At 42.7% G+C, this 13,670-nt stretch overlaps 1 protein-coding gene across 1 annotated transcript; it reads left to right on the forward strand.

Moving 5' to 3' along the window:
- The first annotated feature begins 4,329 nt into the window (after nucleotides 1-4,329).
- On the forward strand, nucleotides 4,330-13,297 carry LOC109778527 (fatty acid amide hydrolase). The gene is made up of 19 exons (XM_020337090.4): nucleotides 4,330-4,894; nucleotides 4,988-5,048; nucleotides 5,541-5,734; nucleotides 5,816-5,945; nucleotides 6,069-6,146; nucleotides 6,232-6,379; nucleotides 6,932-7,044; nucleotides 7,130-7,205; nucleotides 8,264-8,335; nucleotides 8,582-8,633; nucleotides 9,015-9,095; nucleotides 9,167-9,250; nucleotides 9,682-9,785; nucleotides 9,994-10,086; nucleotides 11,005-11,073; nucleotides 11,545-11,606; nucleotides 12,245-12,306; nucleotides 12,467-12,562; nucleotides 13,047-13,297. Exons 1-19 carry the CDS (start codon nucleotides 4,385-4,387, stop codon nucleotides 13,104-13,106), a joined length of 2,145 nt encoding a protein of 714 aa, XP_020192679.2. The 5' UTR covers nucleotides 4,330-4,384; the 3' UTR covers nucleotides 13,107-13,297.
- The last annotated feature ends 373 nt before the right edge of the window (nucleotides 13,298-13,670 follow it).

Below are 13,670 nucleotides of genomic sequence, written 5' to 3' on the forward strand. Positions count from 1 at the left end.
GGTGCACGAGCAACTACTGAGTGTCTTGTGGAGCATACGTGGACCAACAATGGATACCAAATAGCTAATGTTTGAATCGTGCAGTTACAACAATTTATATGTCTAAACTATTCATTTCCGCTACCAACAAATGTTGTTTACGTGTGATATTCACGTGTATAATGAACGTGAATGGATTCAAGGGCCTAGATTTGAGTAGTGTGATTTCCCGACATGTCATATGAGGGGCCGTCTGGCGCTATCCGCAGTCGCGCCTGAGGGTGACAGGGCGCGTCCATGAACATTTAAGAGGCCAAATTTGCAAAGTCCGGCTGGTAGATGCTCCTACTTGGTTGTAGGCATTGAAGCATGGCGCGGTGCTCCAATGAGCTCATGGTCCTGAATCACACCATGGCATTTTTTTTTCAGCACACGATGGTTACTGTGGTGCATGCTCGCAGGATTCTGAGCAAGCAACAATGGTGTTTTTGTTTTATATGTATGATTTAAAATATAAAAAGAGTACCTGAGCAACCAGATTGTATAGTAATCATACAAGAAGCAGGTGGACCATTGCACCGCGTCTAGTAACCGCAAACAGAACCACACACTCTTAATTACGATGTCTAACTTTTGAGAGGAAGTCTTGAAGCGAGTGATAACACGTCTACAAGAGGGGAAAAGAGAGCCGTATGCATTTATGAAACCCTGCTACTTCTGGAAAGAAAAACAGAGGTTTGGTCATGGTGCAATCGCGACTGAGGAACCTTCCTTGTAGAACGAGAATGGCTAGTCAAGGCGGGTCGGAAAAACGAAGCCATATTTTCACGGATGCTCCAAGAAGATGTGTCATGCTGATCCTCGTTGATGTGCGTGCGTGCGTGCGTGCTTGGTTCTAGAAGGGCGGAAAAGTCGTTCCAGTGGATAGGCCGCATGGTGGTGGACGCTGGTCTGGATAGGATAGGGCACCGGGATGGTTGACGGACACACGGCGGTGCCTAGTTGAGTGCGAGGTCGCTCTTTTCTCACGGATCGAGTCTACCGCCGTGTCCCGTGTATCCACCGAATCGGGAGAGTAGACGAAACTTGTTTACGGCTGCAGTCGTTGTCACGTGCGACGTGACGACGGGAGCCGGTGGGTTGAGCCAGACGAAAGTTTTCCCGGTTTCGAGTAAATAGCATAAAGCTACTACTTTATAGGCTAAGGTTTTAAAAAACTATCGGTTTTTAATTTTTCTCAGATAACTACTAGATGGATGATCGGCTATTTCAAAAAACCCAAATTCCTGAGTCTTTATCAGTTAATTGCGATTATGACAATTGAGGCCCATATGTAAGATAACCGTTTGTTTGACCGTTTACTTACATGTGAGCCCCACACGTAAATTTTGTCAAAAAGCAATCGGGTCCCTACAAGTTTTCTAGAAAAGCAATCAGGTCCCTGTGAGTTTTCTGAAAAAGCAATCGGGTCCCCGAGGCAAGGCAACGCTGCATCCTCCGGCCGGCAAGCCGCGCCCGCGGCGGTGGAATCCACGACGTGCACCACCTGAGGCCGGCGAGTCGCACCCGCAGCGGTCGGGTCCATGCTGGACATCACCTGCGGCCGGTGAGCCGCGCCCGCAGCGGCCGCCCTGCCGTGCCTCGCCTGTGGCAGCCGCCCCGCTGTGCCTCGCCTGCGCCACCTCCACGCCGTGCCTTGCGCGCGACCGCAGCCATCCTGTGACTCGCCTGCGGCCGCCGCCATCCCTTGTAAAAGGTGCGGACCCAACCTGTCATAATCGTGATCAACTGATAAAGAGTCGACGATTTGGGTTTTTTGAAACAGCCGACCACCCATTCGGTAGTTATCTGAGAAAAATTTAAAACAGGTAGTTTTTTGTAACCCTAGCCTGTAAAGTAGTAGTTTTATGCTATTTACTCCCCGGTTTCTTGCTAGCTAGCGTTCCGTTTATTTTCTCCTTGCTGGCTTGGCCTCGTTGGAGTCGACGCTCGATCGAAATCAACTGACGCGACGGCTAGCCAAGGGAATGTAATAACATGCATGGTTTCCTGCCATTTACCACCGAGATGGGCGTCATAGCTAGCTCGTATTCCCTGCTGTATATTCTCCACGTATTGGTGTGAAATCTAAACAAATTGTAGTGATAGTCATGCAGTTTTTTTGGCAATCTAGTGCTTATCATTGCACATGCTGCCTACAACAATGCTTTTTTGGCCCCCATAGGAAACACCAATGACGCGATGACCACGTACCGGCAGCGGCGGCGCCACCTTGTTGATGCGACAGCAACAGCAACAGCAACATCATCCGCGTTGCTATCTCCGCCCGCCCGCGTTGCGCGACGTCCCGCAAGCCTCCATTTGTGCCCGTCTACGTTCTCCCGCGATCGATGCAACCAACGCCTACGTCCCTCAAAATATGCCCCTCTAGAAGTTGGATGGCCATCGATTGTGTATTTTCCTCCATATATATGCAACCAACGCCTACGTCCATCGGCCGGGGGTCATCCTCCTTTTCTAAAAAAATGTATATCTTCTCTTCCTCCCGCGTTTTTTCTTTTCTATTCATCGATCCATCGACCAGTTTATATTTTTTTAGCATGCGTATGCGTCAGATGCCGATGTTTTTCCAGCCCGCCGGGGGAGTACGTGACCAAGAGAGAACCTGAGCAAGGAAAATCCCAAGTTTCTAGAACATGTGACGCATGCATCTTGTCCATTCGTTTTGAAAAATAGACGTCGTGTTAGTTTTGGGCATCAGAAATGAAGCCATGGCATGCGTTCCCGTTTTGTGTGTATCCATGTATGTGTCGTCACGAGAACACGATACACGGCTTCTATTGTGAAGCCGGTGGTTGTGGGCGGTCAGGAGGAGGAAGGAGGCTGGAGGTAGAAGGCGACGCAACAGCCGTCTGATCAAGATTCAACAGTCAAAAAATTTGATTGGCATCATTTCTTAAAACGACTTACAAATAGCCCGCTACGTCGTATTTGTTTTCATTGGATATATTCTTGACCTTGCATTCTCCCACATTGCGGGCCAATAAAAAAATATTGACCCGTTGGTGGTTTCCAGTTAAACTTGAGAAAGACAACACAACTAAACTTTAAGTCATGTGACTTTGAGGTCACTGACACATGGGTCTACATATTAGTGACCGCTAACTCACATGAGTCCTCCAAGTATCATTCTGGTGTCATGGAATTCTCTTTCATATACGCTAGCATAACGTTATATTTCAGTCGCCTAAAATTCTCCTTAATCTAAAGAGGCTATCATACTTTATTAAAACAGAAAGATGTTTTATTTTGAAATTAAACTCTTGCCGGTGGATTTCAATTTGAAAGCCATCCATGTAGAAACTATTGATATGGTTCAAACCTAGCCCTATGTTTGCCTTTCCCCTCTGGGTTCTATTGGGCTCTCTTTATCCTTCTCTTGCTGACCTGTCCCGTCCTTGTGTAGCTAACTTTCTCCCATCTTTCACCATACACCACTATCCCTATTGAAATCAATGGATCATGTGTACAAGACTATCACTGACTTGAAATATGCAGATGGTTAGGTATTGGGGTCAAACACGTATAACTCCAACCTAATTTATAAATGTACAACGGGTAGCTGAAAATAGACTAGACAGAGCGACTAGGCTGTACATAAGACCATGAAATGAAACAATCTGGTCGCCCGTGGCAGGGGTGACCGAACCGACAGATAAATGGTCAAGATGTTTGACTTGACCTAGAATGTTTTATCGTGGTTGTAACACGTTGATTTAGCTGACGGGAGGAGCGCACATTGTCATGCCCTATAGATGTTGGTGTTGATTAGTGAATAACTTTGGTAGAACACAGGGCCGAACCATGGTGTATCTAGAGTTTGGTCTAGATGAGGTCATGAACATTGTCATGCGTGATTGTAATCCCTATTTCTGAGTAATAAAGAGTTTATTCGCAAAAAAATGCTTTCTACTCTAAGGCGAGGCTGGAGTGGCATACTCTAGGGCACCGACAAATGTAAGACCGAAACTCACCCAATGGTTGGTTGGTGAGAATTGGGCGGGGGAAGGGGGTATGAGCGGGGGTTGTAGACAGGAAAGATCCAGCGCTCTACGAGCAGTGAGAAGGCAAGATGAGGGTGGACCAACAAAGTGGACTCTTAAACTTGGCATTGGTGCTCGCATTTTCCTGGCTTCATTTCAAGCTTCCGTCGATGTTTGTGCAGCGTGAGAAGACTTTTTCCGTCGAATACGAGACGCCTGTGGTGACTCTATAATTGTATTGTGTTTAAGAAAAAAGTTTGTAGTTTTTCTTGTACCTATAGCTGATGCCACAAACTTTGGTGGTCCTAGAGGCGAATTGATCGCCTTGTCGTGGAGTCAGACTGGGTCGCTGGTACATTTACATGTGCGCCACCCTAATTCTGGCCGGACAAAGCTGTAATCAGTCCGCAGCACCGCTACTCCTACCTCGGCTGGCCGCAAGTGGCAGCTGCAACGGCCATTATTTCCTCGCCATCCATCCAATCCATCCTCCCTTCCTTCCCCCCGTCCCCGGTCGTCGCCACCACCATAAAACCCCACTCCCCGGAGCCCGCGGCCGCGCATTAGTTCCCGCCGCGCGCCCGCAGCTCCGCATTCACTCCGCCCCTGCCCCCGCCCGCGGAGAGGGGCCAAGAAACCGACCCGGGACCGATCAGATGGGCGGCGGATCCGGCGGCAGGGGGAAGGGGATGCCGCGCGCGATGGCGCCGGTGGAGGAGGTGGACGTCGCCGCCGTCCGGTACAAGCCGGCGGAGCTGCAGGCGCCGCACCTCACGGGCTTCCCGCTCCGGGCCTTCGTCTGGCTCCTCGAGTCCCCGCTCCTCGGCCCCCTCGTCACCTCCATCCTCAAGAAGCAGAACAACATGACCCAGGTCCGCCCCTCCCTCCCTCCCAAATTTTCGTTTTTTACCCGGCGATTCCGTCGCGCTCATCGCGGTTTTCGGTCTTGTTCGGGGGCGGAGCAGATGCTGCAGCACACGGTGATCCCGGAGCGGCCCATGTTCTACCCGGAGTACCCGCCGCAGGGTATGTTCTCTTCTCTGATCCTATCCCCTGTCTCTGTCTCTGCCTGTTCCTTTGAAATTGTCGCTGGTCGTTGTTCATCTCCACAAGCAAGGAAGCAGACTGGACAAAACGAAACAAACACTAATTGACTTTTTTTTAATAAATAAATGTTCTACTTGTTTTGATTCAGTCAAGTTCAGCTGGAATTGTCGCTGAAAAAATTAAGTTCTGCTGCTGGAACTGAATAAGGCACAGAAAGATATATGTTTCCTGCAGAAACACACCTGAATAGTTTCCTCAATTTCGCCTACACTAATAATCTGCCCAATTCAGTTATTCAGATGTCGCAGCGATATTTTGAAGCACCCCTGTTTTTGGGCCTCCTGAAATCTTTTTTGACTGGAAACAGAAAGAAAATTCCCTATTGCAGCTTTTTTTATCATGTGAAAGTTATATGTATAAGGTAAAAAAAGGGTATGCTGTTGTTAATTGCTGTTGCTCCCAATTTACCAGAGCCTGAACGAGGGGTTGTGACCCTGGGGGACGACAGGGACCCTGTGGACAGAGTTGAGGAAGCACTGAGTTGCCTCGCCCCGTATGACCCGTCGGGGCGTTTCACATCGGCCGATGAGAAAAACCCCTTCCTCTACTGGAAGATACGTGACTTTGCGTATGCGTACCGGTCTGGGATCACGACACCGTCAGCTGTGAGTAGCTCACTGGATTGCACAGAACAACGCTGCTTGCTCTCCTTGCATTTGTGGTGTTAAACCTTGACCGCTGCGTAGGTTGCAGAGCTTGTCATAGCGGGCGTGGAGGAGTGGAACAACAAGAAGCCTCCGATGCCAATGCTGATCTTTTTTAAAGCGGATGATCTCAGGAAGCAAGCTGATGCTTCCACAAAGAGATTTGAGAAAGGTTTACACCCAACCCGGCTTTGCTGCTTTATTTCATCATTGTTGAAATGAACAGACATCATCAGGTGGAAACTCCATTTACCTCTATCCTGTTTCCTTGATATGTGTTGCTTCTTGTGCCCAGGAAGTCCAATTTCTGTTTTGGATGGAATCTTTTTCGCTGTTAAGGACGACATTGACTGCTTACCATACCCATCAAAGAGTTAGTTCACTCGACCGTAGTAGCCATTTTTTTTACTGTGTCTGAGAAGCACATTCTATATCATGTTACTCTTTTTTGAATTCAGGTGCCACCACATTTTTTGACGAAATCCGCCCTGTGGAGAAAGACGCTGTTGCTGTTTCTCGTTTACGGAAATGTGGAGTGATCTTTATTGGGAAAGCAAATATGCACGAGCTAGGCCTTGGGGTCACTGGAAACAATCCAAACTATGGGTACGGTTAATAATTGAGCTTCTGCTGATTCTGTCTGAAATGCTGACTTACATGGAGTCTAGGGACACATGAGTTTTATTGGAGGTGTTAAAACTTATCATGTTCTCATCTATGTTGACCTGGTGGTGTAACTCGAGTGTTACCAGGTTAAAATTTTGTACTCCCTTTTTTTGACACGCTGCAAACATGAAGGTCTAACAACATCTCTGTCATTCTTTTGCCTTGCCTAAAGTCTTGCAATGGAAAAGGGGAACATATTTGTTAGCTATTTCCTAGAAGCAAACTCAGCTGAGTAATTATAAAGCTTGACAACGAATCAGAACTTTCGGATGCCTACAAACATTATGCTCTAGCAGTATCATCGGAAACCATCACATTACGAAAAGGAAATGGAAAATGAATTTGGAATTTGAAGTCATCCTATATTGTTTATCTAGTCTACTTATTTTATGATGTTTGTCACTTTATCTTCATATTTTCATAATTATTTATTGCAGGACAGTAAGAAATCCACATTCAGTCGAATCATATTTTCATAATTATTTATTGCAGGACAGTAAGAAATCCACATTCAGTCGATAGGTATACTGGTGGTTCTTCATCTGGTCCAGCTGCACTTGTCTCATCAGGGTTATGCTCAGGAGCAATTGGAACAGACGGCGGAGGTTTGTACATATAAAGCTGTGACATTCATTGACGCTACATTCTTTTCAGTACTAGTCTCTAATTGGGACTTTTTCTTTCTTACAGGCTCAGTTCGAATACCATCCTCCCTATGTGGCATTGTTGGTTTGAAGACAACATTCGGACGCACAGATATGACTGGGTAACTAGATTAGTTCCTACTTGATATTTACTACTAGCATTTGCTTTTCTACAGATAAAAGTATATATCCGATCAAGTCACTGTCACTGTCACCATCTAAGGCTGCTCCGCACCTCAGCTATGCCTTCACGCTCATCCGAGTCCCACATAGGCCAGTGTCACTAGATTCACGCCTCTGCATTCTTATTCCTGTGATGCTCCATTTTTGTTAAGTCGGTTTGTGGGGGAGATTCGTGTCTTTCAGTTAGTTAATTTGTTTTTTAAGAGACTTTAAGAGACTCCACTTTATAAGATGAGTAAACTTTGTGAAACTACAAATATTCTTATAAACTGTCACAAGGCTCCAGTTTTAAGGCTGGACTGCTGTAACTGGCCCACCTGTCAGCCTCTTGGCCTAGTACCTACCTGTAATGGAGGTTTCAGCAAGGGCGTACGGGTTGCAATGTGTTGATCAATATTGTTGCATGTGACGGTTCAACTTTAAATATGGGGTTTTGCTATGCGAAAGCTTCTTGCAGCTATGTGCAATAGATGCATAAATCCATGGTTTTGAATAGTCTGTGCAAAATACCTGTAGTTTTGTGATTTTACGGTTACATTTCTTTTGGGCTTCATAATTTACTTGGATTAGGATAACCTTTTTAAGCCATTTAGGTAAGCGCGCGTAGCCTTTCTTTAACACTCCATATGTTCTCAAACCAGGGAAACAACGGTTACCGGATTTACTGGTACCCTGTTCAGGATTTTGGTTTAAATTTAATGTACAAATATAAAGAGCACCACCAATTCGAAACAAAAATAAGAAGGAACATAGTTCCAATAAAGGGAACCCAGGGACCATATTCTTCTCCAATCTGAGTTTTGCACAAGTCTCGAATAAACTGAATGACATGTTCGAAAATTCTGACCGTTGGTCAGGATGCTTTGTGGATTCCGAACAGCTATGACAACTAAACCTAGCAAGATAGTAATTACGACCCAAGATGGCTTGGTTGCCTTTTGTTTTAATAATAATATAATAGATTGTGAGCACGCATAATTTTATATCTTATTTGCAGGGTCGTTTGTGATGCTGGGACAGTTGAAGTTGCTTCACCTCTTACATCATCAGTAGAGGATTCTGTGCTATTGTAAGCATTTTGGCTTGCTAGATGAGAGCGTGAGGTTGCATGAGTCTGTTTAGCTATCTTTGTTAAAGTTGGAAGTTTGTCAACTCTCTTATTTCCCTTAATGATATAAGTTATATATCTAACTATCTGGTTGGGTAGGTACAACTGAATACTTGTCATTTATGAACACTCAACAGTCAATACCCTCTGCTTGTAAGTTATGTATTTACTACTTACTGTCTTACACCATGTCTTATGGCATTTCAGGTATTCTGCACTAGCAGGCTCTAGACCTATGGACAAACTTACGCTGAGACCTGTAAGATATTTCTTCTTTTAGCACTTCCCATCTGGTAAATACCAGAAGCACTGAATGTCTGTTAAAAACCCCTAAAATATCTTTAGTATCACTTCTATATCATTGCACTATACTAGTCAGTTTTTTTTTCTTAAATTGGAAACAGTACGGATGTCAGTCATTACTGAATTGTAGGAAAAAAAAAAGATTGTGATTGTTTTTCTAAAATGAAATGTAAAATTTTAGACTCCAACAGTACGGTAATCACAATACAGCAACAGTCACATGTTAATCTTCTCCATTATTACCCAGGATTGATCATAACCTATGATCTATAGCTGGCCTTATTGCATCCTATCAGCCTCATAGCTTCTGCATCTCTTTCCCTTTTCCTCTGTACAGTCCCTGCTGTGTGTTCCTAACTTGGTGTCCTCCGAGAATAGCAAGATCCTGCAATCAGTGAAAGTGGGAAAATATACAGAGGTAAAAATTTTCATGTGAAATATTATTTTTGTACACATGTGCCTTTTCTTAGATAAAATTGGCTTCTGCAGTGGTTTCATGATGTCCCTGATAATGAGGTCTCAAATACATGTGAAGATGCACTTAACCTCCTATGCAGCACCTTTGGATGTCAGGTATAGCCATTTATGTCGCAAACATATCTTATTATCACACCTATCTAGGTCTTGTACCTTTAAATGTACAATCTCTTCTTTAGATGAAAGCATTTGATCGTTAATCAGATTTTCCGTGTGTAAGGTGTATGCTTCTGTGCTCTCCAATAACTGCAACCATAGTTCTGTTGATGGTTACGTCAAAACAATTGTGAAGTGTTAATTAGAAAAATGTCCATCTTGACAACTCCTGTAAGTTGTAATTGATTATCGATGAGCATCATTTGGAGCTTCTAGCTATCCAACAAGCAGTATTAGTTAAGCTTATTTTTTCCCAGCTGCTAAATGATTATGACGAGATGCCTTTTCTGTTAGTGTGGTATCTACTATATATGCATATTCTATTGTTTTTTGACATCTCAGCTGACTAGTATTGTTTAATATTTTTCAAGATAGAAGAGATAATCTTACCAGAGCTTGAGGAAATGCGTACAGCCCATCTTGTCTCTATTGGCTCAGAAGCATTCTCAGACATGAATGCTCATTACCAAGCAGGGTACCTATCTATCTATCTATCTATCTATCTATTCACACAAATATCACCATCAGATTATCAATATTGCTCTCAGCATGAGTTATATAAAAAAATTCCTTTCAAGACGAGATAGAACTTGAAATTTATGTTCCCTGAGAGACTGGAAGTATTTTTTAAGCTAGTATTTACTATTTTGTAATGTCAATCTCACAATACTACTATTTTACAGGAGGCGAACTGAAATGACGTTAGATACTCGAGCAAGTTTGGCACTTTTTAAGTCATTCACTTCAGCAGATTATGTTGCTGCTCAATGTCTGAGGTGAATATGAGTATAAAGTAGCTGAGGCATTTGTGTTTCCATTACGGCACTTCATTCATATGAAGTACTCCCTCCATCCCAGTGCCAAAAACACTGTTATATTATGGGACGGGGGGAGTAGGTTTTTTCGTTCTGCAGTTTCATTTTGTTGTGGGAACCACCTTGAATGTGATTGCGGATAGGAAAGATAAAGTAAAACCTATTTAGATTGTAAGATTGTTTCAGGTAACACAAAAAGATGACCAATCAACCTAATAAGAAAGGAAACATGTCTATTCTTATGATCCCACAGGTTTCCAAAAACCTCTCCAGTGCATCTTATTTAGATTGATTCAATAATATAAGTTATTTCTAGTAACAACCCTAGTTATTACTAAATATAAAATTCAATTCTGATTATTATAATATGACATCCTACATATATGTCATATTCTAGTTAGGAGTTCTTTCTTTAGCATTATAGTTTGCAAACAAATAAGGGATTAGAGATAAGTAAACAAATAGGACTTGCATTACAGAGCATACCTAACGGCAGGTGATGGGGCATACTTATAGTGTATTAATTGTGTGGACATTTATACTAAGTTATAATAATTCAATAGCTACTAGAAGTCGTGCAGCTCCTGTTTCATCATTATCTTCTACCAGAAAGCGCTGCTAGTTTTCTTTAAGATCTGTCATGGTCTTGACTAGACTCCTAGTTTGTCACATACCGAGTTAATAAATTTCCTAGATGTGCTGACTGTTGCACAAATCGTGGAAATTGAGTCGTTACTATAAATCACATGCCACATAGTTATTGTATGACAAGAACAATTAAGTCTGAAATCTGAACCGTGAACTGTCAAGTGTGTATTTCTTTCTCCCACGGCAGATGTTCTGGCAGTTGTGTGCTTACGGTATCTGTGGCTTTTATAGGAGAAGGATAATGTACTATCACATGGAAGCTTTCAAGAAGGTTGACGTCATAGCAACCCCTACAACCGGGTAAAAGATTTTGAAGTTTACTACAGTTTGTCCATAGATGTTTTATATCATCTTACTCGTTTCTGCTAATTTTGTGTATGCATGCTTCCTCATTCATACTTGTTTTTGTCTAGTCAAAGAGGCTAGTGCATGAGGAAAGTTCTGCTTTCTAGCTTCCCATAGATGGTTAGTAGTTCTAGGCAACACATATTTTTCTAATAGTTTCAGGGTATATAGGGCTACACAAGCATGTCGGTTTCTGACTTAAATACAAGATAATATCTATAAATCACCGAATTGACAATACTAATTCACATTTGGGATTACACGGAGCAGCTGACATAACTCTGTTTATCTATGCTCCCTAGAATGCTGCATACCTAATTTTACCTGTTTGCACCAGTTTTCAAAAAATTATGGTGTGCTCGTGCTTCTTATCATATGTATTATCTGTTGGTATAACAACTTAGGAGATGTGCCCATTTTTTCCAGCATGACCGCGCCAAAAATACCACCAAGTGCTCTGAAAGGAGAGTCTGATTATGTTGTATCAGGTAGATTCTTCACTATATTATATTGTGCATTTTCATTAGCTTTTGAACACGTGGATTTGCATCTTATCTCAAACTCAACTTTGAACCATGCTAACATCCTGCATAAAACCTGCTGAAATCTTGATGTGAAACAATTCTTAGTTGACACAACAACTGCTGTCATTGTCTTGTCTTGAGAAATAAGTTTGTAACAAGAAAAAATAAATAATGACAGCTCTACATGTGAAATTTGTAGGGGAGATTGAAGTTTTAAACGCGGTTTTCACGCCTTAGCGGCAAAGATACTAAAAAACTATGGCTCAGCTATCACTAGCTATTTCCTTGTTTAGATCATGGATATCACGCTTTTGCGGTGGGAACGCACAAAGCTATAACAGAATATCACAAGCTATTTAGAACCTTGTTGGAATCCGATATACAGGGGGCTTTTCTTCCTATTTGGAATCCAATAGTATAAAGTAGCTATGCAATATGGAAGTGCACGAGTTTGTTTTCATAGTTTATGAGTTCAGCAGTTTGCTAAGCAAGCTATATTAGGGCTTGTTTTGACGCCAACCTGCCAACTACAATTGTTGGTACTTTGTTCTACAGAGATCAATTACACCTTTCCTGTTCCTGATTCAATCTCTTTATTGCAGCCAAGCTGATGCAATTCATTTTTGCCGGGAACCTTCTTGGCTTGCCTGCCATTTCTGTTCCTGTAAGTGGTGTCACGACTCATGACGAGTATTAATTGTATCTTCTACTAGTTAGCAATAATTATAGGAAACATTCAGGATTTTGTTACAATATACTAGCTCAAAAACATGCAGGGAAAATATTAATTGCTAATATTGCCGCTACTCCTGTCCTGTACTCAGGTTGGTCATGACAAGCAAGGCCTTCCTATCGGCTTGCAACTGATAGGCCGTCCGTGGGGCGAGGCTAGCTTATTGAGGGTGGCTTCGGCAGTAGAGGTACTGTTTGCATTCATCATAAATGTTCTGTATTTGCAGTTTGCCATCTGAGAACGTGCTCATATTTAATAAGAGTCCATGTGCTTTTTAAGGCTGCATTCTGTATGAACCCGAGTGAATCTCTGAACATTCGCCAACTTTGATCCGTTAGCATTAGGCATCGGGAGACTTTATTTACACCGCTATGTTGTTTACGGGCATTTATTTATATCGTGGCATAAGCACACTTAAGCTGCAGATTACTTTAAGTAAATTTTAACGGGAAAATATGCTAAGGCAAATAAAAATGCTAGGGAAGAGATGACTAGTAATTTATGAAATATCATAAATTTGGCACAAATTGGCTTGTCTACAGAATCTGAAAAGCACTATTCAGTGGCATCACCACCATTATGAGTGCGAGCATTATTTTCATCAAGTCTTTTGTACCGTCTTCGTCTCCTTCTGGACCCTCATTATGAACCCTATTTTCCCCTGCTTTCAGGAGCTCTGCCTGAAGAGAAGAAGTCGGCCATCCACATTCTACGACATCCTGAAGACCTGAAACATCATCAGTATGCAATATCAATAGTATGTCAGAGGTTTGTCATTTGTCAGTGACTCAGGATAGACACAGCAAACCCTTCCCCAGTTTATAAAAAACTGAGAAAATAATTTTACCAGAGATATTGTAGCAGCAATAAGCAAGTGAGGTACAGTAGTATATAAAAAAAATTTGTTTGGACGTTTGGGGTATATCTGCCGTTTTTTCTTGTTGTGATTCATTTGTTCGTAATGTTCTTGATCTGGCCCGTCTCTGCCCGACGAGAAAGCGGAGACAGAGATGTAACCGAGATATCCATTACTGACAAATGTGAGTGAATCATGAATTTGTATCTCATCACAACTAGAAAAAAACCTTGATGATAGGTTCAAAATGAAGTGGAGTATGTGACGCAAAACAAAACCTGTACCGCTCATTTCGTGTTTAGAAGCACTTCCTATCGTTTTGTGGTTTCGTTTGTCCCTGCGAATAAACTAGACGAGATGAATTCGTGAAACATCAGGTTTTCATGTTCTTTGTGTGAAGCAGTGCTACAGTAGCACAATGGCTTTGGTATCTATGCGA

This window comes from Aegilops tauschii, chromosome 2 (genome assembly GCF_002575655.3).
Source record: "Aegilops tauschii subsp. strangulata cultivar AL8/78 chromosome 2, Aet v6.0, whole genome shotgun sequence".
NCBI classification, from domain to species: Eukaryota; Viridiplantae; Streptophyta; class Magnoliopsida; order Poales; family Poaceae; genus Aegilops; species Aegilops tauschii.